This window comes from Phyllobates terribilis, unplaced genomic scaffold (assembly GCF_046119375.1).
Source record: "Phyllobates terribilis strain yellow unplaced genomic scaffold, ASM4611937v1 Scaffold_11__3_contigs__length_659146591, whole genome shotgun sequence".
NCBI classification, from domain to species: Eukaryota; Metazoa; Chordata; class Amphibia; order Anura; family Dendrobatidae; genus Phyllobates; species Phyllobates terribilis.
In genome coordinates this window covers 184,414,735-184,442,174 of record NW_027362771.1, presented here as the reverse complement: position 1 = coordinate 184,442,174, position 27,440 = coordinate 184,414,735, and the positions used below count along the sequence as shown (strand labels likewise).

The following is a 27,440-nucleotide window of genomic DNA, read 5'->3' as shown; positions in this document are numbered from 1 at the left end:
CCCTTTTCCCTTTACTGTTGGGGATCCTCAAGGATCAGACCTAGGCCCCCTCCTCTTCTCCTTATATACCATCCCTATTGGACAAACAATTAGTAGATTCAGCTTTCAGTACCATCTCTATGCTGATGACACCCAATTATACACATCGTCTCCTAACCTCACCCCTGAATTATTACAAAACACCAGTGATCGTCTTTCCGCTGTCTCTAACATCATGTCCTCCCTCTAACTGAAACTGAACCCGGCAAAAATTTAACTTCTTGTGTTTCCTTCCTCCACTAATCAACCTATGCCCAATATTGCCATCTCCGTGTGTGGCTCCACCGTTACTCCCCAGCAACAGGCCCGCTATCTTGGGGTTATACTTGATTCAGATCTTTCCTTCTCTCCCCATATCCAATCACTCGCCAGCTCATGTCATCTACACCTCAAAAACATTTCTAGAATTCGATCTTTTCTTACCTTTGACTCTGCTAAAACTCTTACTGTCGCTCTGATTCATTCTCGTCTGGACTACTGCAACTCTCTACTAATCGGTCTCCCTCTTACTAAACTTTCCACTCTCCAATGTGTCCTAAATGCAGCAGCCGGGATCATATTCCTCACCAACCGATACCTCTTCCCTGTGCCAGTCGTTGCACTGGTTACCCATCCGCTATATTATATATATATATATATATATATATATATACAGTACAGACCAAAAGTTTGGACACGCCTTCTCATTTAAAGATTTTTCTGTATTTTCAGGACTTTGAAAATTGTACGTTCACACTGAAGGCATCAAAACTATGAATTGTAACATACCTGGCGGCGTCCTTGCATGGTGGTCCATCTCCCACTGTGCAAGAGGGCGCACTTGATCTCCTGTCCAGAATGTCTCTCTGGCTTCCCTCCACGCTGTCTGTTTGTGTCTGTTTCTGCTGCTTAAGGGCGGCGCCCGATCACTTCCTGCCTTTTGTACCTGCTGTGGGTCACACCCCTTGTGCGTCCTCAGCCTATTGCTGTCTGTCACTTGGTATATAGCTCAGCAGCTCCCTTCTATCCCTGCCTGAGCATAGTGTTTCCTTCAGTGTGTGCTTGCACTCTGAAGGTGCCAGGTCCCGTCTCTTGTCTCCTGCTTTTTGTATCAGTTCCCGTGTCTGAACTGAGTCCTGTATGTCTCCTGCTTTTCGGTATTAGTTCCCGTGTCTGAACTGAGTCCTTTCTGTGTTCTCTTGTCTGTCCTGTCTGAACACGCTCCTAGCCTGTTCCTCCTGCCTTCTAGGGGCCGATTACCTAGACCCGTTCCTGTATCTTGTCTGACCTGTCTGAACACGCTCCTAGCCTGTTCCTCTCGCCTTCTAGTGGCCGATTTCCTAGACCCGCTCCTGTGTCTGGTCTGTCCTGTCTGAACACGCTCCTTGCCTGTTCGTTCCGCCTTCTAGTGGCCGATTTCCTAGACCCGCTCCTGCGTCTGGTCTGTCCTGTCTGAACACGCTCCTTGCCTGTTCGTTCCGCCTCTCTGGGGGCCGTATTCCCAGACCCGCTCCTGTATCCCTCTGCAGTGTCGGTCTCCTCCGTACACTCAGTTCCAGTCTGAACTCTCTCCTGTCCTTTACCTGTTTTGCCTCTATGTCCGTTCCCTTCCTTTTTCTGCAGAGTCTGAACTCGTACCTAACTCCTGCTTGTTGTCTCTGCAAGTACTGTGTGAGTATCTGGCTCTGTCTTTCCCTTCCTGTCTGTTCCGTGTGAACAGAGCCCTGTCCTCCCTGCTCAGCCTTGTCTGCACTCTAGCTGTGCTTGCCTGTAACCCTCTGCCTGTATTGTTCCTGAGTCCCGGTGTGTACTGGGTCCTATCCCGCCTGTGTTCCTACCTGCTAGTGCCTCCCTGTCTGCACTCTAGCTGTGCTTGCCTTTACCCCCCTGCCTGCATACCCGCCTGCCTGCATACCAGTCGTGCCTGCCTATACCCTCCAGTCTGTGTGCCAGCCTACCAGCCTGTTCCTGTATTCCCCTGTGTGGGTCAACAGCCGTGTCCGGGGTCTGTCCTGGAGTAGCACCTGGTCCCTCTGCTCGGTTCCTCCTTGGTGCACTGGCGTCGTATGCCGTCGTGCGACCCTGGTCGGATCGGGTGAATACTTAGTCACGCCCCTCCAGGCATTCACTCTCCGGCACGGTCCAGTGGAATCACTACCAATCACACGCACACGCCGCTTAGCCCGGGCGTGTGCATAACAGCATGCTCAGGCCATGGTTCCCGTTGAGCCCCACGGCCTTCGCTCTTTGAGAAGTTTTTCCAGCGAATACATGCATTAAAATAAATAAATAAATTTTTTTCCCCCTTTAGCTGAGTTCCAGGCGAATTACGCACCCGTCCAGATGGATCTATCAGCTCTCGTTCCTGCGGATCCGCCACGTTACTATGGGGATCCAAGACAGTGTCGTGCATTTGTGGAGCAATGCATGCTACACTTTAAGGCCTACCCTCTCTATTTTCCTTCCGATTGGGCTAAAGTGGCCTTTATGATTGACTACCTAGCGGGTGATGCCTTGAAATGGGTCACCCCCCTATGGGAAGCATGGGATCCTGTCATCCTTGACCTGCAGGCCTTCCTGGTGGCCTTTCGTATGGTCTTCGAGGACCCTAACTCTGAAGCCCCTGCTGAAGCTTCACTTCCCAATATCCCGGAGCAGCCCCGACGGGTAATGTGTGTGGGTAGCGCAATAGTCCTCCAGCCCAATGAGACTACTGCCCACCCAGAATCCTCACAGGGTGACTACGCTTTCCGGAATACTTCTCTCAACCTCAAGAGGCAGTCCAGACGTGCTAGACTTAGAGGCAAGCCGTCACGCCAGAGTCTGTTCTCCCTGAGACCTCCTGACCCCAACCTTGAAGTCCCTACTGAAGCTTCATCTCCCTGTATCCCGGAGAAACCCCAATGGGTAATGTGCGTGGGTAGTGCACCAGTTCTCCTGGCTGAAGAGACTTCTGCCCATCCAGACTCCACACAGGAGAACTTCCTGCACCCGGCATCAGATGCTTCTCTCTCTTTAACCGGTGTGCATGTCCAAGGATGCTCCAAAGCTGTGGTTACCTCAGAGTCTGTGCACCTCTACTACCTGGCGGAGGATCCCCTGTTGCCTCCTGAACCCTCCGGGATACCACTCGATGACAAATGGAGAGAGACTTCTCTACACCCGGTACACAATACTTTGTCCGCTTCGTCCTGTGAGCCTGACAATGGGTACCCCAAAGTGGTAGTTACCTCCGAGTCTCTACACCCCTCCGACCAGGCGGAGGATCTCCAGTTGTCTCCTGAACCCTTCGGGGTGCTACCTGGTAGCGAAAGGACAGAGACTCTCCTATACTCTGTACCTGATACCTCGCTCGCTTCATCCAGTGAGTCCAACTTAGTGTACTCCGAAGCAGAGGTTACTCCTGAGTCTCTACACCCCTCCGACCAGGCGGAGGACCTCCAGTTGTGTTCAGAATCCTTCGGGGTGCCACCTGGTGGTGAATGGACAGAGACTTTCCTATATCCTGGATCTGATACCTCGCTTGCTTCGTCCAGTGAGTCCGACCTAGTGTACTCTGAAGCAGAGGTTACCCGTGAGTCTCTACACCCCTCTGACCAGGCGGAGGACCGCCAGCTGTCTCCAGAACCCTTCGGGGTGCCACCTGGTGGTGAATGGACAGAGACTTTCCTATACTCGGTACCCGATACCTCGCCTGCTTCCTCCAGTGAGTCCGACCTAGTGTACTCTGAAGCAGAGGTTACCCGTGAGTCTCTACACCCCTCTGACCAGGCGGAGGTCCGCCAGCTGTCTCCAGAACCCTTCGGGGTGCCACCTGGTGGTGAATGGACAGAGACTTTCCTATACTCGGTACCCGATACCTCGCCTGCTTCCTCCAGTGAGTCCGACCTAGTGTACTCTGAAGCAGTTGTTTTCTCTGAGCCTCTGCACTCTTCTGACCCGGCGGAGGACCTCCAGTTGTTTCCTGAATCCTCCGGGATACCACCAGATAACAAGGAGACAGTGACTTTTCCTCATTATGTACCTGATAACCCGTCTATTTCTTCCTGTGAGCTTGACAAGATGTACCTCGAAGCAGAGATTACCCTTAAGTCTCTGTCCCCCTCCAACCCAGTGAACGACTGGCCCTCGAATTCCCTGCGGAAGATTCTGGCAGGCCTGAAGAAGAGGGGGCGTAAGGGGGGAGGTACTGTAACATACCTGGCGGCGTCCTTGCATGGTGGTCCATCTCCCACTGTGCAAGAGGGCGCACTTGATCTCCTGTCCAGAATGTCTCTCTGGCTTCCCTCCACGCTGTCTGTTTGTGTCTGTTTCTGCTGCTTAAGGGCGGCGCCCGATCACTTCCTGCCTTTTGTACCTGCTGTGGGTCACACCCCTTGTGCGTCCTCAGCCTATTGCTGTCTGTCACTTGGTATATAGCTCAGCAGCTCCCTTCTATCCCTGCCTGAGCATAGTGTTTCCTTCAGTGTGTGCTTGCACTCTGAAGGTGCCAGGTCCCGTCTCTTGTCTCCTGCTTTTTGTATCAGTTCCCGTGTCTGAACTGAGTCCTGTATGTCTCCTGCTTTTCGGTATTAGTTCCCGTGTCTGAACTGAGTCCTTTCTGTGTTCTCTTGTCTGTCCTGTCTGAACACGCTCCTAGCCTGTTCCTCCTGCCTTCTAGGGGCCGATTACCTAGACCCGTTCCTGTATCTTGTCTGACCTGTCTGAACACGCTCCTAGCCTGTTCCTCTCGCCTTCTAGTGGCCGATTTCCTAGACCCGCTCCTGTGTCTGGTCTGTCCTGTCTGAACACGCTCCTTGCCTGTTCGTTCCGCCTTCTAGTGGCCGATTTCCTAGACCCGCTCCTGCGTCTGGTCTGTCCTGTCTGAACACGCTCCTTGCCTGTTCGTTCCGCCTCTCTGGGGGCCGTATTCCCAGACCCGCTCCTGTATCCCTCTGCAGTGTCGGTCTCCTCCGTACACTCAGTTCCAGTCTGAACTCTCTCCTGTCCTTTACCTGTTTTGCCTCTATGTCCGTTCCCTTCCTTTTTCTGCAGAGTCTGAACTCGTACCTAACTCCTGCTTGTTGTCTCTGCAAGTACTGTGTGAGTATCTGGCTCTGTCTTTCCCTTCCTGTCTGTTCCGTGTGAACAGAGCCCTGTCCTCCCTGCTCAGCCTTGTCTGCACTCTAGCTGTGCTTGCCTGTAACCCTCTGCCTGTATTGTTCCTGAGTCCCGGTGTGTACTGGGTCCTATCCCGCCTGTGTTCCTACCTGCTAGTGCCTCCCTGTCTGCACTCTAGCTGTGCTTGCCTTTACCCCCCTGCCTGCATACCCGCCTGCCTGCATACCAGTCGTGCCTGCCTATACCCTCCAGTCTGTGTGCCAGCCTACCAGCCTGTTCCTGTATTCCCCTGTGTGGGTCAACAGCCGTGTCCGGGGTCTGTCCTGGAGTAGCACCTGGTCCCTCTGCTCGGTTCCTCCTTGGTGCACTGGCGTCGTATGCCGTCGTGCGACCCTGGTCGGATCGGGTGAATACTTAGTCACGCCCCTCCAGGCATTCACTCTCCGGCACGGTCCAGTGGAATCACTACCAATCACACGCACACGCCGCTTAGCCCGGGCGTGTGCATAACATGAATTAACACATGTGGAATTATATACTTAACAAAACAGTGTGAAACAACTGAAAATATGTCTTATATTCTAGGTTCTTCAAAGTAGCCACCTTTTGCTTTGATCACTGCTTTGCACACTCTTGGCATTCTCTTGATGAGCTTCAAGAGGTAGTCACCGGAAATGGTCTTCCAACAATCTTGAAGGAGTTCCCAGAGATGCTTAGCACTTGTTGGCCCTTTTGCCTTCACTCTGCGGTCCAGCTCACCCCAAACCATCTCGATTGGGTTCAGGTCTGGTGACTGTGGAGGCCAGGTCATCTGGCGTAGCACCCCATCACTCTCCTACTTGGTCAAATAGCCCTTACACAGCCTGGAGGTGTGTTTGGGGTCATTGTCCTGTTGAAAAATAAATGATGGTCCAACTAAACGCAAACCGGATGGAATAGCATGCCGCTGCAAGATGCTGTGGTAGCCATGCTGGTTCAGTATGCCTTCAATTTTAAATAAGTCCCCAACAGTGTCACCAGCAAAGCACCCCCACACCATCACACCTCCTCCTCCATGCTTCACGGTGGGAACCAGGCATGTAGAGTCCATCCGTTCACCTTTTCTGCGTCGCACAAAGACACGGTGGTTGGAACCAAAGATCTCAAATTTGGACTCATCAGACCAAAGCACAGATTTCCACTGGTCTAATGTCCATTCTTTGTGTTCTTTAGCCCAAACAAGTCTCTTCTGCTTGTTGCCTGTCCTTAGCAGTGGTTTCCTAGCAGCTATTTTACCATGAAGGCCTGCTGCACAAAGTCTCCTCTTAACAGTTGTTGAAGAGATGTGTCTGCTGCTAGAACTCTGTGTGGCATTGACCTGGTTTCTAATCTGAGCTGCTGTTAACCTGCGATTTCTGAGGCTGGTGACTCGGAGAAACTTATCATCAGAAGCAGAGGTGACTCTTGGTTTTCCTTTCCTGGGGCGGTCCTCATGTGAGCCAGTTTCTTTGTAGCGCTTGATGGTTTTTGCAACTGCACTTGGGGACACTTTCAAAGTTTGCCCAATTTTTCACACTGACTGACCTTCATTTCTTAAAGTAATGATGGCCACTCGTTTTTCTTTACTTAGCTGCTTTTTTCTTGCCATAATACAAATTCTAATAGTCTATTCAGTAGGACTATCAGCTGTGTATCCACCAGACTTCTGCACAACACAACTGATGGTCCCAACCCCATTTATAAGTCAAGAAATCCCACTTATTAAACCTGATAGGGCACACCTGTGAAGTGAAAACCATTTCCGGTGACTACCTCTTGAAGCTCATCAAGAGAATGCCAAGAGTGTGCAAAGCAGTCATCAAAGCAAAAGGTGGCTACTTTGAAGAACCTAGAATATAAGACATATTTTCAGTTTTTTCACACTTTTTTGTTAAGTATATAATTCCACATGTGTTAATTCATAGTTTTGATGCCTTCAGTGTGAATGTACAATTTTCAAAGTCATGAAAATACAGAAAAATCTTTAAATGAGACGGTGTGTCCAAACTTTTGGTCTGTACTGTATGTATATATATATATATATATATATATATATATATATATATATATATATATATATATATATACACACACAAATACACATACTGTGGCTGTGGGTGATGGGGGGAGCTGCAGCGGTGGAGGAGCGGGGCACGGGAGGCAGTAGCCCGCTGCTAAAGAAAATGAATATTCACTGCTCCCCACGCCCATGGACGTGGGGAGCAGTGAATATTCATTTTCCATAATAGCGCGCACACTGTACTTGCAGCTCGGCTCCTGGTATGTACGGCACCCTTCATCCCTCATCCTGGTATGTATGGTACCCCTCAGGAAGAGGGATGAGGGGGGCCATACATACTAAGAAGAGGGATGAGGGGGACCATACATACTAGGAAGAGGGGGGCCATACATACTATAGGAAGAGGGGGGCCATACATACTAAGAAGAGGGATGGGGGGGGGCCATACATACTAGGAAGAGGGGGGCCATACATACTAGGAAGTCATACTAGGAAGAGGGGGGCCATACAGAGGGATGAGGGGGGCCATACATACCAGGATGGGGATGAGGGGGGCCATACATACCAGGATGAAGGGTGCAATACATACCAGGAAGAGGGATGAGGGGGGACCATGCATATCAGGATGAGGATGAGGGGTGCCATGAATATCAGGATGGGGATGAGGGGTGCCATGCATATTAGGATGGGGATGAGGGCTACATATAACAGGAAGGAGGGGGCCATATATACCAGGATGGGGGACATTGCCTCTATAACAGTGTCAGCAGCAGACCCCCTCCCCCTTAACAGGGCATCATGACCACATTTTTTGCTTACATTTTTTTTCTATTTTCCTCCTCTAAAACCTAGGTGCGTCTTATGGTCCGGTACGTCTTATAGTCCGAAATATACGGTAGGTTTTTTTATGTTTTTGGGATTTTACACAAAAACTATTTTATTGAAAAAATAATTAATTTTTGCTTTGCTTTATTCTGAGAGTTATAACTTTTTTATTTTTCCACTGATGGAGCTGCATGGTGGCTTGTTTTTTGCAGGACAAGATGACGTTTTCAGCTGTACCATTTTTTTACATTCGTCTTTTTGGTTGTGTTTTACTCCACTTTTTGTTCAGCAGTATGATGATAAAGCATCATTTTTTGCCTATTTTTTTTTTTTACGGAGTTCACTAAAGGGGTTTTATAGGTCTATTATTTTTTTATTATTATTATTATTGTTATTACTACTACTTTGTAATTTTTTTTTTTATATATATATTTTTACATTTTTTCTTTTTTAACTTTCTTACTTTCTAACTTTGTCCCACTATGAGACTTTCACTTTTTGCAGGCTGATCACTTATAAAAGCATAGAAATACTATGCTTTACAAGCTGTTAGTGCTGCACTGACAGACAAGCTTGCTACACCATACTCTGAGCATGGTGTAGCAAGTTTGCTAGCTCTGGTGACCTGGATGTCATCATGACAACATCAGGTCATTATGGCCCCTCGCAATGATGTCGCAGGGGCGGCGATTGGAGGGCAAATGGGGCTTCCTCCCTCTGCCTGCTCTCTAAATGTAGCATTTAGGGGGTTGTAGTGCCGGGAGCAGTGTGGGCACCATTCCTGGAACTGAGTGCCAGGTGTCAGCTGTCAGAATCAGCTGACAGCCGGCGGCGATCGCGTGTAAAATTACCTGGACGTTTCCATACATCGAAGGTCGGTAAGTACCTACCAACCTGGAAGTATGGATACATCCAGAGTCGTAAAAGGGTTAAAGTGTAACTGTTGTTTTAATTTTTATTTCATAAATCAATAGAACACGTGAAAATAAGCAACTTTGTGATATATCTTATCAGACAAATCAGCTTCTTCCGTTGACAAAATTGATCAGTCATTATCAAAATTCTTCATTTTGAGGTAAAATCTGTATTCAGTGAAGACAGGTTTTCCCATTACTGAGATAGGAGATGGCAGTTACTACTGATACAATTCTATGTAGATAGGAGGGGAAGAGGAGGGTGGAGCTCTTCCTGTAGCTCCTTCCTCCTCCCATCTACATGACTTTCTCAAATTTTGGTCATATAGAGCATGCACACAATCACAGTCTCTGTCTATGATTAAGGGTGGTAACGCTCGAAACGTGTATAACATGTACCTCTTTTAATCCTTTCAAATAAGGAAGTTGATTTTATGAAGTGCCGGACTTAACGCAGGCTAGGAATCCAAAGTACCAATTACACAAAGGACACCAATTTACCTACGTGGGCGTAAAATGCAGCAATTGGTTCTCCTTTCTTATACAACCTCTTTAAGGCTGTGCAGACACATAACATATTAAAGCGACTCTCCAACCCAGCAAAAAAAAAAAAATTATCTATTGATAACTAGTGCATAGAAACCAAACCTAACACCCTGATCCCAGCTGCTGCTGCTTTTAAGTTCAGGGGCCAATTCCTCTGGGTGTAAAATAAGTTGCTTTAAATACATTACTGTATTATATATTACATCACTTTATTCTAACAATACTATACAGGGTGGTCCAAAAGTAGGTGGACAGAAAATAATAACATTTATTTTGATTTATCTAAAAAATTATATTTACTAACACAAGAATAACATTGACAATTAAATTTTATTCTGAACAATAATACAAAAGCCCTTAAATTTTATCAACGCAGGTGCTCAAACTGTTTTCCATTACAATTTGCACAGCTTTGAAGTCTGCCTCTTACGCTTCGACAAACTTTTTTGCACAAGTCTCTTTGGGTATTAATTTCTTGAAATGTATCTCTTATGTAATTTTTCAAATCACTGACACTTTTTGGTTTTCAACTATAAACTTTGTCCTTGAGTACTCCCCAAAAGAAAAAATCCATTGGGTCAAGTCTGGTGAACGTGCCGGCCAATCAAGTGGGCCCCTTCGAACAAACCATTTATTAGGAAATGTTTCATCAAGATACTCGCGGACTACTCTCGAATAATGTGGAGGGGCCTCATCTTGTTGGAAATAAAGGTCATATGAATTAGGCTGTTGCTGTAACTGGGGAACAACTTGATTCATTAGAATTTCGAGATACTTATCTCCTGTGACTCTTCCATCAAAAAATATTGGTCCTAAAACACCAAAACTTGAAATACCACCCCAAACATTGACACCAAGCTCATTTAGTTGTTGCTCTAATGTTAAATGCATGTTCTCATTATACCAGTAAACACAATTATGTCTGTTAATATGGCCGGATAATTTGAAAGAAGCTTCATCACTCCACATAATGTTATCTAAAATTACTGGATTTTGTTTGATAAATCTCCCCCTTCATAACCTTATTACACTTTCTGTCCACCTACTTTTGGACCACCCTGTATAGTGGCTGCATAAAATAATAAATATAATCACAAATACAAATATCAAAATAAAAGACAAAAGAAGCAAGAAAGTGGCTACAACAGCAAAAAATGCATATCTAAAAAACCCATTCTTATTCTGGGTCATGCAGTGCTCTGATGGAATGTGCAGAGTTACTGTAGCCTGACAATAAGGCAGCATGTGCTACTCCTTTCTTCTATGTATGCTGAGAAACCAAACACCTACATGTAATGTTTATGAACAGACTAGACAAACACAGGTGCGGACTCAGGAATGTCAGGCATTATAATTCCACCAAAGGTCACCATATACAGTACACCAGCCTCATCGGTCCTGTAACCACAATGTGATCACAGAGGGCAGTGTGGGTGTATGCCATATAAAGAAGGATCTATGGTGATTAGACAATCAGTAAATAATTAATGAGGTATGACACTGCAGCTAAAAACTATTTCATTAGAAAAAAATATCTGCATATCAGGACACCAAGAATATAGGTGGAAAAAGAAAATATTTAAAAATCCAATTCATTTACCAACATACTATTTGCGTGACTAGTGACCGATAACAATTCAAACATGGATGCTCTAAAGTCCTAAAGTCTTGATATTTAATTACCACCACACACAAAAATATCAACTTTATATAATAAATTTGGTAAGCTTAGACCAACCACGTGTCAGCTAAACAGAAACATTATAACAAACTCTTCGGCAATGTTCACATCACGTTTTGCCTTACGTTTAGTGCATCCGCATGCACTAATGTCCCAACCCCCTCAAAACAGGATTCGGGCGTATGCGCCGACGGGGCCATTGATTATAATGATGCATGCTAGTTGAGACGAATACAAGTAAAAACTGATGTATGACAGAGCACACTGTGACTCCGTCTGCATAATAGTCAATGGCGTAGTCAGCACATACGCCAGAATCCCATTTTGTGGAGAACGTAAGCCCTGCTGGAAACACTGAACGTAAGGTAAAACGGGATATGAACATTGTCTTAGACTGTATTCACACATACGCGTTTCAAACAGACAGCACGCAGGTACTAAACAAATGACATCGGTGTTCTGTCCATTCACAACATGGACCCACTGATTAAAATGTGTGAATTTGGTCCGCAGTTCGGACCATACTTGGACATGTTACCACTGGTCCACAGTAAAAATGGACAAGTGATAAGAGCTACATGCTATAATGCATCCGTGTTCTATCTGGTCAAATTTTAGACAACACAAGTACGATAAAAACGAACATGTGAATGAGGCCTTACATGTGTAATCATTTTTTAGCTTAATATATCATAATATTTAATACCAAGTTTCACCTGTAGAAAAATATGGATGTACCAGAATACTTACTTGGCAGCAAAAGTTGATTGCAAGGGATTTCAGCAAACAGATAACTGAAATTAGTTCAATATTAGAGGAGCTCTTTCAGGAAAACAGGTATCCTAGGTGGCAAGTGGATTTCATCTTAATTTACATAAGTCTTTAAAACTCAGCTGTATGTTGGCAGGATAGGGACAGCCACTCTGGTGACAGTCATGGTTGTGGAAGGGACCGCACAATCAGTCAGTGTCAGAAATGCAGTGGTTCCATATATAGATAGCACAGATAGCCTGTGAGATAGAGGATTAATTCAACTTCGTTCCAAAGCAGAGATCATGGAAAACACACCACGTAGAGGTCTGCGCTATACATGTCTACATGTATGAGATGTGGACTTTGACACCAAACAGTAAAGTGACACAGCAAACAAAACATAAAAATTAGTGATAGTGAAACACTTTATGACAATTACTGCACAATGATAAATCAGAGGGAAACATAGTCAGTCAGTTGCGTACTTCCATGGAAAGGCAATATATCCAAGAGAAATTTTAGATAAGAATCTACTTAGAGCATTAAAAAAACACAACTAGTAGATATTTTTTGGTACTGAACTGACTGATTTACAAGCAATGAAGAGGCAAAGCACAGCACCAATCTAGCTTACCTCGAAGAAAATATGTAGTAAGACTATAGCTACTGTAAATTGCAATGAGACACTGTATGGCAATGCAGCTAAAACCAAAAGTTTATCTTGCAGCCAGAGCCTAAAAGGCTGTATTTCTGAGAAATAGTAAAAGTATGCAGTTATTAACTGATCTTTCTAAACCACAGCCTAAGACATTGGTCCCACTTAGAGAAGAATTCCTGTTGCTGCACGTTGGAGCTTACAGATGGACTCAGTCATGCTCATCTAATGCCTCCTCCTATTTGGTGGAGCAGCTTATTCACAAGGGGAATCACTTTCAGTAATAAAGTTCATCAACTGAACTCTTAAAAACAAACTCATCTTGTTCCAGGTCAGCGCAGTTACAGACGTCTGTCTCTTGACACCGATGTGAGTTCACCAGTCTTTGATCTACGATATGAGCTAAATTTTTATGAAATAAAAGAAGGATCTGTAATCAGAGGAATTCACAGTCAAGTAGATTTATCACATCAACCATCTAAGCCATACTATACCACATGAAACAAGAAGCCAACTTATCTGGCTCATACAAAATAATACTATAAGCAGTAGGTATGGCTCTCAATAGCTGGCATGGACCTACCCTGCCATAGGTATCTTCATAGCTTCCTGTCACAAGGCACAGCCATGTGGTTACAGCAGCCTCCCAATGCGGTACACAAAAAAAAACATCTTAGGACTTCAGAAAACATTTATATAGGAATTATTTGTCAATTACTCATGATATGTAGAGACGGTGTGGTCACCAATACAGGAAGTGATTGGCAACTGGTAAGGTCAGGTGGTGATCTATGAAGAAAATACACAGCAGCATCTATGTGCAAAGCATTCACTGTCATATGTGGTTATAAAAGTGGGGTTAGGCTTTACAGTCACCAATTTCTAGGTAACTAATACTAATAACATCTTTTACTTTTTTATAGAGTCTCAGCTTTTAAATGGAAGTGAATGAATCTAAATGGTCGGGCGGGCTCGTGTCTAGAGCATCTAAATGGATAAAGTAGTGTTTGGAAAAAATGCATCCTCTTGCCATCGCTGCTCCACAGGAATAAAAGCAGAATATTTAAGACAAATAGCTAAGAAGATATCTTCATCAAATTTGCTAGACGTTACAAGCCTAGACAGCCTCTTTAACAAACAAACACAGCCTTAAAGGGCTTGTGTCATAAACAACATGGATCCGGATCACCCATCCATGTGTGAATGCTGAGGATCTGACTGCTAAGAAACACACAAATCCTGAGGAGAGGGGGTCGAAGTCCCCTTTGTGAATGGAGCGATAGTGCTCTATTCACACAGATGAGTTTAGGACCCCCGTTCTCATGATCAGTGGGGGTCCACTGGTTGAACTACAAGCATTAATACATATATTCTGAAGATATGTTACCCATGTTGTTTATAGGACAACCCCTTTAAATATGTAGCTATAGAGAGGTTTCTGACTGATCAGATTTAGAACAATTTGTATGGTCACAAGATTGGACCAACCAGCTGCTAAATCGTGTAATCAAAGAAGGCTAAACAAGGATAAAACTCTACTGACTAGTCATGAGCAGCCATTTAAGATACAGCTGCAGGGTATAGTTGGCTCAAGGACATAGAAAAACAGCAAAGAAACATCAGAAGTAGAAATGTTTATTCAGCATTGAAGACTAGTGTCAGTCGTTAAGCTTTCTCCATGTGATTGCCACCTCTAGTACAATAGTTGCAGTGCATTCTTGTGATAAGATTCACCACTGTACTCTGTACTGGGCTGACCTGACAAGGTTCCCCTATCACTAAAAAAGGTGATGACAGAGTTGGAAGCTTTCACATAACACATGCAAATTGTGGTCCCAAAGGGCATGAATACTAAGATGTCACTTTCCTCTTCCTTGAAGAAGGAATGCATACAAATGTAAAGGAATTATAAAAACTGCTTTCTTCTCCTAATGTCTGCTGGTCTGCAAAAATACGTTTACTGAAATGAGTCAAAGTCAACAAGAGCGACAGAAGTTACCTTATCTAAAACTTAGTGGAGAGTAATACACGCCCAGGTGTGCCAGCTGCTAAAAGCTGCCAATGGGAGACCAAAGAAGAGATGACACTGTATTGTATTACTCCCTTTCATATAACTTAATGCAGGTTTTTAGCCGACAAGTTTACTAGAAATGAAATATGTAAGTGTATGTTCAGATGTTAGGAGTAAATACGAAGAGTATTTTGCAAGATCTGAGGCAGAAATCCAAAGCTAACATTTGTATTTCTGTTGCAGGTAGATCAGCTTCAATAACTACTTTGGCACAGATTCATCGAAAATGTCTAACACTAAAACTGTCTATTTATTGAGCTGCTGTGGAAAAATGAAAGCTATAGGCACTTAAAGAGGACCTTTCACCAAAATTTTCATGTTGAATTGGACACGGGATGTAATAATGGCAGCAGAGCAGAATAAAACTTTTTCTTTTGCTTCTGCATTGAGGATATATTAGCAATCAAAGTATTTGGCACTTCATGGGTTACTTTTCAAAGTACTAAGTCAAATTGGGTGTTATCATATAGTTTTCACTGGGGGCATGTACTTGTTCTCCCATTATAATTCTGACCAATCATAAGCAGGCAACAACACTTAAAGGAAAAAAGAACACGCCCCACCATGATGTTTAATGTCAGACAGCCCTGATCTCCTAGTCTAACCTCCTGCATGAGTGGGGGAAAGGGCGGAACAGCTGAGTTTAGCTGTGTCACATTACAAACCCTTCAATCAACTCTCCTACTTGCATAGCACTGTCAACTGTGCTGTACTGCAGTACAGGAAGAATGAGGTTTAGTGACCAGAGTTGAAATGGCAAGTTTTCAGATTTTGAGAAAAGGTTAATAAAAATATTCAAATATTAGTTTTCTTTTTTTTTGTTTGTTTTTTTTATAGGGAATCTGTCAGCTAGATCAACATTGCCAAACCGCATATATGGGCATGCAGGTCTTTGAAAGGTAAATCCATTGTCAGCTGTATATCTTCTATTTGTTACTGCATTCTAGAGAAGTTAGCATTTCATTCACATGCAAACTATGTGTTAAGTGCTCTGGGGTGTGATAGAGCACATCCCAAGCCTCTGCCTCACAAGATTGTTTCCCCACCCAACACTACTCTGATTGATAGCTCACAGTCTGTGTGACGACAGGCAAGGAAATCAGACAGTGAGCTATCAATCAAGCTGGAGAGGCTGATGTCCACGGAAAAATAACCTCAGGAGGCATAGGCTTGTTAAGTGCTCTGTCACACCCAGAACACTTAACGCCTCAGTCGCATATGAATGAAAACACCAATTGCTTGGTAACACAGCAATAGATAGACAATATAAAGGTGTTGATTGATTTACAGTTGAAAGACCTACATGCCCATATAAGTGGTTTTCTGGGTAGCAGGGCTGTGGAGTCGGAGTCGTGGAGTCGGAGTCGGTGTCCATTTTGGTGGAGTCGGTATAAAATGGACTGACTCCAACTCCTAAAATATATAATAAATTGGGTGCAGTAGTTCAATGCAGTTTGTGGGGAATATTTTTTTCATAAGAATTTGAGAAAGTTATGAATGTCTGTCCTATTCCTGATGTAAGGGTCTAGACTTTTAGCTGAGATTAATCTGTGCTACAGTAAATTTATCACTTAAACATAAGCCATGTATGAGGGAGTCGGAGTCGTGGAGTCTGAGTTGGAGTCGGTGTCAAGGACAAGGAAATTGACGAGTCGGAGTTTTGGCTTACCGACTGGGTTAGCCTTGCTGGGTAGCATGATCTTACTGACAGGTACCCTTTCAAGAAATACTGTGGATTTGCATTAGACATTAACAGTTATAATGAACATGAATGACTAATTGGAAAGTAATTACTATTTGTCTTGGTAAAACAATCGGTAATATGTGTATTACTTGAAGGGTGTAATGTCTATTGAGTCACGTCATTCCACTCAACAAGTCAAACATTCTGACAGTATGTATTAAATCTTTTCAATGAGCACAGTCTATAAATTACCATAAAGTAGTTTGATAGAAATGCATAATTATTACAAGGGAGATTATGGCAATGCACTTTGCTGTTCAATTGCCATTTGTGTTGGACAGAGTACAGTATAGACTGCTGCACTATAGATGCATTCAGCTACAATACACAGGTAACATGATTTCTCACCTGCGCTTTTATCTTCTTATGACTAATTCTTCCAGTTTGATTAGTATACAAATAGGAGAAAAAAGGCAAAAACAACTTCAGACGTCAAGCTACATAGTAAAGGTTAGTATAATGATAATAAAGACTGCATGTAAGAAAACGCTGACATTGATCCAGCATTCTTCGCTATAGCATGTAAATGTTGCAGAGCCTTTCCTTATTGAATGTTTGACAAAGATCTTAACATTCTCCACTTTCCTTGGTGTCCAAGCGTGACAAAATGTTTAATCTAGACAGGATTGCCCTGAGGGAAAGGACGGCCCAACAGCCGTACCATGTACACCGACAATTGTGCTGCAGATATAAAGGAGTGCCGTCAAGCCTAAAGCTCATTCCATGCTAAAAATCACAAAGGTGACGTGCCCATGAACACAGAATAGTACTGTAATACAGATACCACACACACAATATACTGCATGACCATTGCCTACGTGTCACTTTCTCAGGTTAATCTGACACCGTCATGAAATTTGTGGCATAAGTGATAAATGTTCTGACCCATGGAACAAATATTAGTTATACCAAAAACAATCACTACTGATACAAAAAATCGTTACCATTAAATTAGAATTTTAGAAAAAAAAAAGACATATCAGCTATGGATCAAACAGCTGAGTCATTAAGCCTAACATCCAGTCTTCAGTTGTCAGGCACTGCATCCCTAATAACCAGTCAGTCGGTTCACCCTAGACAAATATTTGGAATAAACTTTCCTAGGAATGCTTGTTTCCAGAAACCAGGCAGAGTAAATAGGCTGTGCTTCGCACAATGAACAGGTAACTCTCTTGTTCGTCAGGTGAAATTATATTTTGGCTTTCATCATTCTCGGCAGCATTTTGTCCTGTGTAAACAGGACATGTGCTGCCAATAATGACGACAGTCTGTGCACACAGAACCATCTACAACTGATCGGTCTGTCTGCAAAGGAAGCATGGTCGGCCTGTATAAACAGGCTGATAAAAGACCGCCAATATGTAACAAATCGGTAGCAGTTTATATAAACCGCCCCAATAAAAGTAATTATCGTCATCAATTCCTGCAATAATATCCTGCCCTCCTGATGAAGCCATCAGCAGATTGCTTTTTATTCTCAATGAATCACACTCACAACAAACTTTAGCTTGTGAGGATCAGTAGAGGAACAGTATCATGCCTTATCTACTGACACAGAGAAGACTTTTCTGGTGTACTTTACTGCATATTGTAACAAAAGTAAAAAGAAGTTGGCTACTAGGATACAGCAATTAGACGGCATTTCTTTCACGGGCACAGACTGTACTTAATTATAAGCAGATTGCACAATGAAACACATGATCATAGGCTAGGGCAAACAAACTTATGTAAAGAGAAAAAAGTCTAAGACTTTAGAGAACCATTGCTTGCAACTACAAAATCCTTTTTCTGCGGAGATTTTACCAAAGTAAATTCACAATTGCACCGGTTCAGCCACATTATGAGGTCTATTGCTACCTTCTACGCTTATATTTTTAACTCTGAAACACTGCAGTGTTTCAGAAAAGAACATAGTTTAAAAGCCCTGGCAGCTTCTCCCTGTCTCCTGACAGTGACTGACATGTCTCTTCTGGTGAGCTTGTATAGGGAGAGATCTGTCACTCTTGGGGAGCAGGTGTAGAAAAACTATCGGGGACCCATCTGTCTGACTAGTCTCCCATTCAGCTCGGTCCACAGCGGCTTTTAAACTATATTTTTCTCTGGAACTCTGCATCATTTCAGAGTTAAACATATATGGCTGAAATCATGGAGTCAGTATTTGATACATGCTGCGTTGCAAGTGGATTGGGCAGCATGAATCAGCTGTCAGATTCCCAATATAGTTTGAAATCAGGAAAATGTGTACTCTTATCTACTATAACACTATAAAATATGCACTGCTAATAAGGATGTGTTCATGCTTTTCTGATGGACACAAAGGAGAGGATTTACTGACAAAAATAAGATTTTTGTGTAAAGTTTAGCAAAAATCTTGGTGTACATGGATGTGCCACATTTTTTAAGGGGTTTAAACAATTTGTGTGCTAGCTAGACACTAAGGGCTCATACTCATGCGAGAAAAATGGATGAGTGCAATCCGATAAAAAATCAGATTGCACTCGGACCAATGTTATTCTATGAGGCGCATATCATCTGCAATTTTTTTCTCAACTGAAATCGGACTAAGAAAAAAAATTGCAGCATGCTGAGTATTTCGGATGAGACTCGCCAATGCACGTCAATGGGTGCGAGAAAAAAAACGGACGGCATAAGGACCATCCGTATGCTATTCAATTTTTACGGATACATTACCATTCTGTAGCATAGAACACTGTAATTGGTCCTGTAAATGATTGCAGAATAATAGTTGCAGAGAACAAAACGCATTGCATATGGATGTCATACGGATGCTAAGTGTGAAAAATTGCATTGTCCTCTCATGAAAATCGCATGACACTCATTCGATTTTTCGGTCCAGAAATCGGACCATTTTTTTTCTCACATTTGGGTATGAGCCCTAAGGGCTAGATTCATTAAGACAGGGGTTCTATAGTTCGGCAAATACCTATTTTTCATGACTGCCATATACACAGGAATGTTCAGTTCAGCAAAGTATTTCTCTACAACAGAGCCGCTTTCAGAATTATTTGGTAGCAGCTTACCTCCCAACCGAACACAAAATCATGTGATTGAATTCCAATCGCCCAATACTCGTGTCCCAAAATATAATTTTTTGAGCAACAGAAGCTCCTGAAGTACGAAATGGTCAGCTGATCCTACAAAAATTGGTGGTTTTGGCCAACTTTTATCTAATGAGTATTGGGACCTTAAACTACTACAAAGTATTAGAAAATGTGCCTTTTTGAGAATTAAACCAGTTGTTAAACACAAGGAAAATGCACAGAAAACAAAACAGATGTTTTATTATGAACATAGTAAATGACCACGCTAGAATGAGTAGTATGCTAGCTGAAGACAGAGCTCCAATTATAAGGGTGTCCCATCACAGTGAGCGATAGCAAATCATTAGAAGATGGAATACCATACTGATATGTCTAATTTCTTGGGCTGCCACTACATATTATACATATCAGTGGCACCACTAGAAATCAGACACCAAGGATATACATATTCACATATATGACAGGTTGAGTATTCTTTATGATGACTTACTTCTATTTCTGCGGAAGGAATATTCACCACCCCTGTAGACCTTCTTTTTTCCCGGAGTTTTCTCTTCTCAATCTGCCCTTTACCTTTCCTGGCACTTGGACCACTGGAGCTTTTTCCTTTATCTTTAATCTTAGTTGGAGTGTCCTGAGGTGCAGGTGGAGGTGATTCATCCGGTGTTGCCCCTCCATCTTGTACAGGACCTGGGTTCTTCCTTTGCTGTGTTACAGCAGTGCTAACAGACTGATCATCATCCGTCCTCCTGATAGCTGGCAGCGCTTTTTGTACAGTCGGGGCAGCAGGCAGCTGGTTATTGCTGTTACTACTATTATTGGTATTATTGTTCATCTCATTGCTAGTTTTATTGACGAGATCCGCTGCCCCAGAAGTCCCCATCGCCTCAGCCGCATACATTTTTGCCCTCATTTTCTCCCTTTTTGCCTTCCATTCCTCCAGGAAGTCAGTTGTGTTAGAAGAAGATGGGGTGTGTGACCTAAAGCCACCGCTCGCCATGTTCTCTCAATGTGTCTATCTAGTTTCTCCAGAAGAGAAGGACATGAAATGGCCACGCTCTAAAGCAAAGGCTGTCAGGCAGAAGATGAAGCCAACCTAGGGAAAACATACAGTATTGATAAGGAAGAATAAAACATACAAGACATTCAACTATCTAGTAATGTAGCAGAGCCGAATTCATCATTTGGCACACCTCACTGTACAGAAATTTTGGGTGAATAATGCAACGACTACCTGAATTTATCTTTTATTAAATATTATTATATATTACTGAATAATGAACTATGAATTTTGGTGAATAATACAAGCCCAAATAACAAATTCAGCTCACATATAAAAAAAGGCAATACAAATAAATATAAAAAGTCAAATAAAGCTGTAGGCACATTACTAAGAGATAGATCTCATTGTCATCAGCATGCAAATATGAAAACTAACATTTTGCAAAAAAAAAATCTTTCACCTGGGCATCCAGCACAGCACTTTATTGGTGCCAAGGAGTCTGATGGTGACTTGGCTTTTCATACTGCACTAATCTCCTTTGTAAAGAAGAGGCAGCTCTATTTTTCGGCTGACACCCTGCCTAGATCAGACAGACACGCACTGCCCCACACACCAGTACGGCTGTTTCAGTAACAAAGATTATATAAATCAAAATCCCAGGGAGGAAATAACAGCGAGATCAGCCCTTTCCTTCTACACGTTTTCATGTTCTACTGTACAAAGAAATAAATGGAGCATTAAAGTTAAAGATCTGCTTACTACTAGTACTGTAGCTGTGCCAAAGGCCCACGGTCACATAGTCCAAGCTAACTTTGTGCCACATGACTTGACCTGACTGCCTCTGTTCTCCATACCATATCATGCTGCCAGTTATCTGCTCTTATGGCCGTATATGTGGCTTCCATATTTAGTGACATAGCTATACTAGTGTATTAGGCAGTGCGGCCATTGGGTGGCATATAAACTTCCCAAACCGCACAAGCGTACAGCTACACATGCTCAATGGTGTGGGCAGAGCTATGTCACCTCCAATATTAACGACATCAAAGATGGAAATGGGATCATGGACCGCATGATGTGGTATAGCTGAGCAGTTTACTGTGCTGTTACCTATCTCATTACACAGGACTGCAGGTGTGCAGAATTCAGTGACAAGTTCAGCTCTGCTGTACAAAGTGATGACGGGTCAGAGTGTGGTTTATTTATTTTTTTTACTCACTTATATAGCGCCATTAATTCCACAGCGCTTTACATACATTATCAGAGCTGTCCCCATTGGAGCTCATAATCTACATTCCCTATCAGTATGTCTTTGGAGTGTGGGAGGAAACCGGAGAACCCGGAGGAAACCCATGGAAACACGGGGAGAACATACAAACTCCTTGCAGATGTTGTCCTTGGTGGGATTTTAACCCTGGACCCCAGGGATGCAAGGCTACAGTGCTAATGGTTCAAGCATTTTCATAGTGTATCCATATAATCAATGTACTGCTGTATCTGTATATATCTAGTCTGATAATGTATCCATCTAACCAATGTAACCAATATACCACGGTAATCTGTATATATCTAATCTGATAATGTATCCATATAATCAATGTACCGCTTTATCTGTTATATCTAATCTGATAATGTAGCCATGTAACCAATATGTCCACATAAACCAATAGTAAATGTAATGTATCCATAAAAGCAATGTAACAACATATTAATATATAATAAATGTAATAATATATCCATATAACAATGTAATAATGTAACAAAAAAATATGATCAATGTAATAATGTATCCATATAACAATAGAATAAAGTGTCCATATAAATGATGTATTAACGCATCGATATAACAATATATCCATATAATAAATTAATCTATATAATAAAGGTAATGTCCATAAAACAATGTAATGATGTATCCATATAACTATATAATCATGGATCCGTATAACAATGTAATACTGTATCCTTAAAACAATGTAATAATGTATCCATACAATAAATGTAACAATATACCCATTTAATACAAGTATCCACATAACAATGTAATACTGTATCCATATAAATGTAATGTGCTGCTATAATACTGTATCCATACAACAATGTAATGTGCTGATATACTGTACCCATATGAATGTATTATGCTGCTATAATACCGTACCCATATGAATGTATTATGCTGCTATAATACTGTACCCATATAAATGTAATATGCTGCTCTAATACTGTACCCATATAAATGTAATGTGCTGCTATAATACTGTATCCATATAAATGTAAAGTGCTGCTATAATACTGTATCCATATAAATGTAATATGCTACTATAATACTGTACCCATATAAATGTAATGTGCTGCTATAATACTGTACCCATATAAATGTAACGTGCTGCTATAATACTGTACCCATATAAATGTAATGTGCTGCTATAATACTGTATCCATATAAATGTAATGTGCTGCTATAATACTGTATCCATATAAATGTAACGTGCTGCTATAATACTGTACCCATATAAATGTAACATGCTGCTATAATACTGTATCCATATAAATGTAATATGCTGCTATAATACTGTATCCATATAAATGTAATATGCAGCTATAATACTGTACCCATATAAATGTAATATGCAGCTATAATACTGTATCCATATAAATGTAATATGCAGCTATAATACTGTACCCATTTAAATGTAATGTGCTGCTATAATAACTGTATCCATATAAATGTAATATGCAGCTATAATACTGTACCCATATAAATGTAATGTGCTGCTATAATACTGTATCCATATAAATGTAATATGCAGCTATAATACTGTATCCATATAAATGTAATATGCAGCTATAATACTGGACCCATATAAATGTAATATGCAGCTATAATACTGTACCCATATAAATGTAATGTGCTGCTCTAATACTGTATCCATATAAATGTAATGTGCTGCTCTAATACTGTATCCATATAAATGTAATGTGCTGCTCTAATACTGTACCCATATAAATGTAATATGCAGCTATAATACTGTACCCATATAAATGTAATATGCAGCTATAATACTGTACCCATATAAATGTAATATGCAGCTATAATACTGTATCCATATAAATGTAATATGCAGCTATAATACTGGACCCATATAAATGTAATATGCAGCTATAATACTGTACCCATATAAATGTAATGTGCTGCTCTAATACTGTATCCATATAAATGTAATGTGCTGCTCTAATACTGTATCCATATAAATGTAATGTGCTGCTCTAATACTGTACCCATATAAATGTAATATGCAGCTATAATACTGTACCCATATAAATGTAATATGCTGCTCTAATACTGTACCCATATAAATGTAATATGCAGCTATAATACTGTATCCATATAAATGTAATATGCTGCTCTAATACTGTATCCATATAAATGTAATATGCAGCTATAATACTGTACCCATATAAATGTAATATGCTGCTATAATACTGTATCCATATAAATGTAATATGCTGCTATAATACTGTACCCATATAAATGTAATATGCTGCTATAATACTACTGTATATCCATATAATCCATGTATTTACCCCGCTCCCTATAGCTGGCTGTGCCCGGGGCAGCAGTAGGCACAGGACTAAACTTGTGGACAGGGAAGGTGCCAGGCATGAACATGGCACCAGTCACAATGACATCAGCATAAGTGGCAGAGTAGAGCTGGCTAGCCATCACGTAGCCCAGTCCTCAGCATGGCCAGCACCCAGTAATGACAGCAGTAGCCTATCTCCTCCCCACCTCCCTGCAGCCAGAAGTGGCCGCACCGGCTTCAGCTGGAAAAGTTTTAGATGCCACCGTTCTACCACCATCCCCTCGTGCAGTAATACAGCGCCCAACTGGTGCCCTCAGCAGCGTCCTTACCTGTGGCACGGGTGGGCACACACTTGTCAGTCACCAGGCTCACAGACTAAGGGGCAAGGTGCGGCGAGTACTCTTTCACTCACCTCTCTCGGGCTACACTCGCGTCCCCGGAAGAAGCCGAATGTTTCCGAGTGTTTCCGAAGTGTAACGAGCTCCGGGCGCTGAGGGAGGTGACTATTGTGACCGAGCATTCCCGGAATGTGCCGACAGTCGTCATAACTCGGGATTCATTGTGATACATGTCAGGGCTAACGTGTCCAAGGCAGCGTATACCACCTGCAGTCAGAAGTGACGTGTTAGTATCGTCATACCTCCAATATGCTGACATAAAAGAGACAGCCCTGCAGTGTGAGGAGTCAGCCATAGTACTCCATAACCGCCCAGCTAGGTAACACTAAAGGCCACGCTCACACGTTCAGTATTTGCTCAGTTTTTTACATCAGTACGTGTAAGTCAAAACCAGGAGAGGAACAATCAGAGGAAAAGTATAATAGAAACACGTCACCACTTCTGTATTTATCACCTGGTTTTGCCTTACAAATACTGAGGTAAAAAAACTCCCCAAATACTGGACGTGTGAATGTAGCCTAAGGCTGTGTGCCCACTTTGTGTTTTTTAAGCATTTCCACAGTGGCAATTCCGCTGCAGAAACGCTTAAAAACGCATGGGGAAGATGGAGGCAAGGGTTCTACGGACTGTATGGAATCTTGATTGATGGTATACAATTTGGCTAGCGTGGCATACCGGGGCAGGTACACTTCCCTCTTCCCGATATTTATTATGCGAACGGGCACCCTCCCATGGCGTACATTGACCACCCCCCGTGCTGTCAAAATGGTGGGCCTACTGTCTGAGTAAACTGGTTCTACCATTGCCTGGTAATCTCTACCTCTCAGACCAATAGCTGCCCGGCACCAAATCATCATTTCACTTTTTGGGGGCATGGCAATAGGGAAAGGGTCACACATTCTCACGCTTCCAATCTCACCACCGGAGAGTTCTAGCTGTTGCCGTCGCATCAGTGCCCGGATCTCTTTCTGGAGCACTCGCTGCTGGCCGGAGCTGGCGTTCTTGGCAACCTGCTGTAAAAGGAAAATCACCTCTGCAAGACAATTTTCAATTACATTAGTTCCTAGAGTTATCTTTGGGTGACTCTCGTGTTTGTCAATGTCTACAATGATCAGTCCCTGTGCTGCCAGTTCGACTCTACCGATTTTAATGGTCACCTCTTTAAATCCAATCTGTGGCACGGGCTGACCATTGCTGGCGATGATACTCAAGTCGTCGTCAGGGTAGCGGGTGATATCCGAGTCATTCCAGTACTGCTTGAAGAGCACGTACGGGATGGTGGTGACCTGTGACCCGGTGTCCAGTAGGGCACTCATAGGAATGCCATCCAGTACCACGGGTAAGACTGGACGTCCTCCCACATATTTGTCGCGCCAGTTCGATGGGCCTGGTGATCTTTTTCCTGGGGGTTGGCCCTCTACCCCAGGTTGTGCCAGTTTAAAGGACAGTACCTTGCCATATGTCCGGGTTGATTGCAGCGGCGGCAGATGGGTCGTCTGTCCTCGTTGTATCGGTCGCTGGGTCTTCCTCTGGCCGGTGGGGTCCTCCTTGGTCGACGCCACGGGATGTCCTCCGGTCCGGATGCCAGCTGGATCTTCCCTGGAGTGGAAACCTGTAAAGACTGCACAGTTCGGGCTAGCGCAGCAACGCTTTTAGCTAGCTCTTGGACCTGATGGTGCAGGTCTGGAGCCGGGTCATTGTTCAAAGCCTGCGCATGAGCTCCCACAGGCCCTGCCGACAAGGGCGCCGCCTCCTGGTGGTAAGTGGTAGTGGGGCGTCTGGGGGTCACAACGCCACCTGGTGCCGGTTCTCGAAGCACCCGGATGGCTCTGTCCTTGAACTGTGCAAATCCCAGATGAGGGTCCTGTAAGGCCATTGCCCGCAACTGGGTTCGGTGGGCATTGCAATATAAACCCTCTATAAATTGTTCAGTCAACAGCCTGTCCTCGTCTCCCACGCCGTCAGGGTCGGTCTGCTTAATGGCTCTCAGGGCCTCTTGTAGGTTCAGGGCATAGTCCCTTATACTCTCATGTGCCCGCTGTTTGCACCCGTAGAATCTAAGCTTGATCTCGGCTGAGGTGCGGGTATCAAAGGTGTCCCTCAGCCAGGTTAGTATCCCTGCGACAGTCCTCCCCCCAGGTGGCCAGGACTTTGCCTCCCTTTGGGCTGCTCCGGTTAATTGGGCCACCAGGATGCTCACTTTTTGCTCCTCTGTGAGGGGGTACACCTGGAAGAGGCTATCCAGCTTTTCTCTAAAGTCATGCAGGGTATGTGACTCCCCTGAGTACTGGGGTAGCCAGGCTGCCCCCGGGATATAGGGCATGGTGAAAGGCATGACCGCAACAGCGGTGGCGCTGGCGGGGGTTGAAGCGGTGAAGCTCTCCTCCGTATCCGACATCCTTCTCCCCCCTAGTGGACCGTGGCCTACCTTGCGATGATCCTCTTCCGTAGGCCGCGGCTCCGCAGTGGATCGTCAGGGTTGAGGACCTTCCGTCGCGCTCCTGTGACGTCGGCGTCTGCTGGGCTCCTTCCAGGACCTTACGCAACGTCCAGACGTGAGGCGGGGCTTCAGTTTCTCGCGCGCTTTCGGAGTCCACGCCCCTCTTCTTCCCGCGCGGCGTCCTCAAGATGGCGTCCAATGGCGGGAAAACTCCACGGCTGGCGGGAAGAAGGCCGAAGAAGGCGCCGAATGGCGGGTAAACTCCACCGATGGCGGGAAGGAAGCGGAAGGTGGCGCCGGATGGCGGGAATCTTCACCACAGGTAAGTTTGAACAGTCTTTTTCAGGCACGCAGTACCCGGTGGTTGCGGGCACAAAATCCTGCCGACTACGCCAAAAGTTGACGCGCCCCTGGGCCTGTGTCGCGCTGCGTTGCGCACGCGGGAGCTTACCCGGAGCCGGATCTCTTGAGGGTTGTAGTCTCGTGGCGGTGATCCGGTCCGTGCCCAGGGAGTCAGACTAAGTGGCGCTGTATTAGCGGTAGATGTTGGACGACTACGCCACCCGTTGAGTACAGCTAAGGAGCTGCTGCTGCAGGGCAGACCGCTG

The 27,440-nt window shown here is 43.8% G+C and overlaps 1 protein-coding gene across 2 annotated transcripts in view; it reads right to left on the bottom strand.

The window, feature by feature from the left end:
• The window catches only part of PAWR (pro-apoptotic WT1 regulator), a 160,505-nt gene extending 135,952 nt beyond the window's left edge, over window positions 1-24,553 (bottom strand). Inside the window, exons 1-2 of one of the 2 annotated variants that reach the window (XM_073651878.1) lie at window positions 24,407-24,553; window positions 19,898-20,503 (exon numbers count right to left, since the gene is read on the bottom strand). In XM_073651878.1, the coding sequence (XP_073507979.1) occupies window positions 19,898-20,407 (510 nt within the window). In that variant the 5' untranslated portion in view covers window positions 20,408-20,503; window positions 24,407-24,553. Of the gene's footprint in view, window positions 1-19,897; window positions 20,504-24,323 lie in introns of both variants that reach the window. The other variant, XM_073651877.1, reaches the window with a different exon arrangement.
• Between the last annotated feature and the right edge of the window lie 2,887 nt (window positions 24,554-27,440).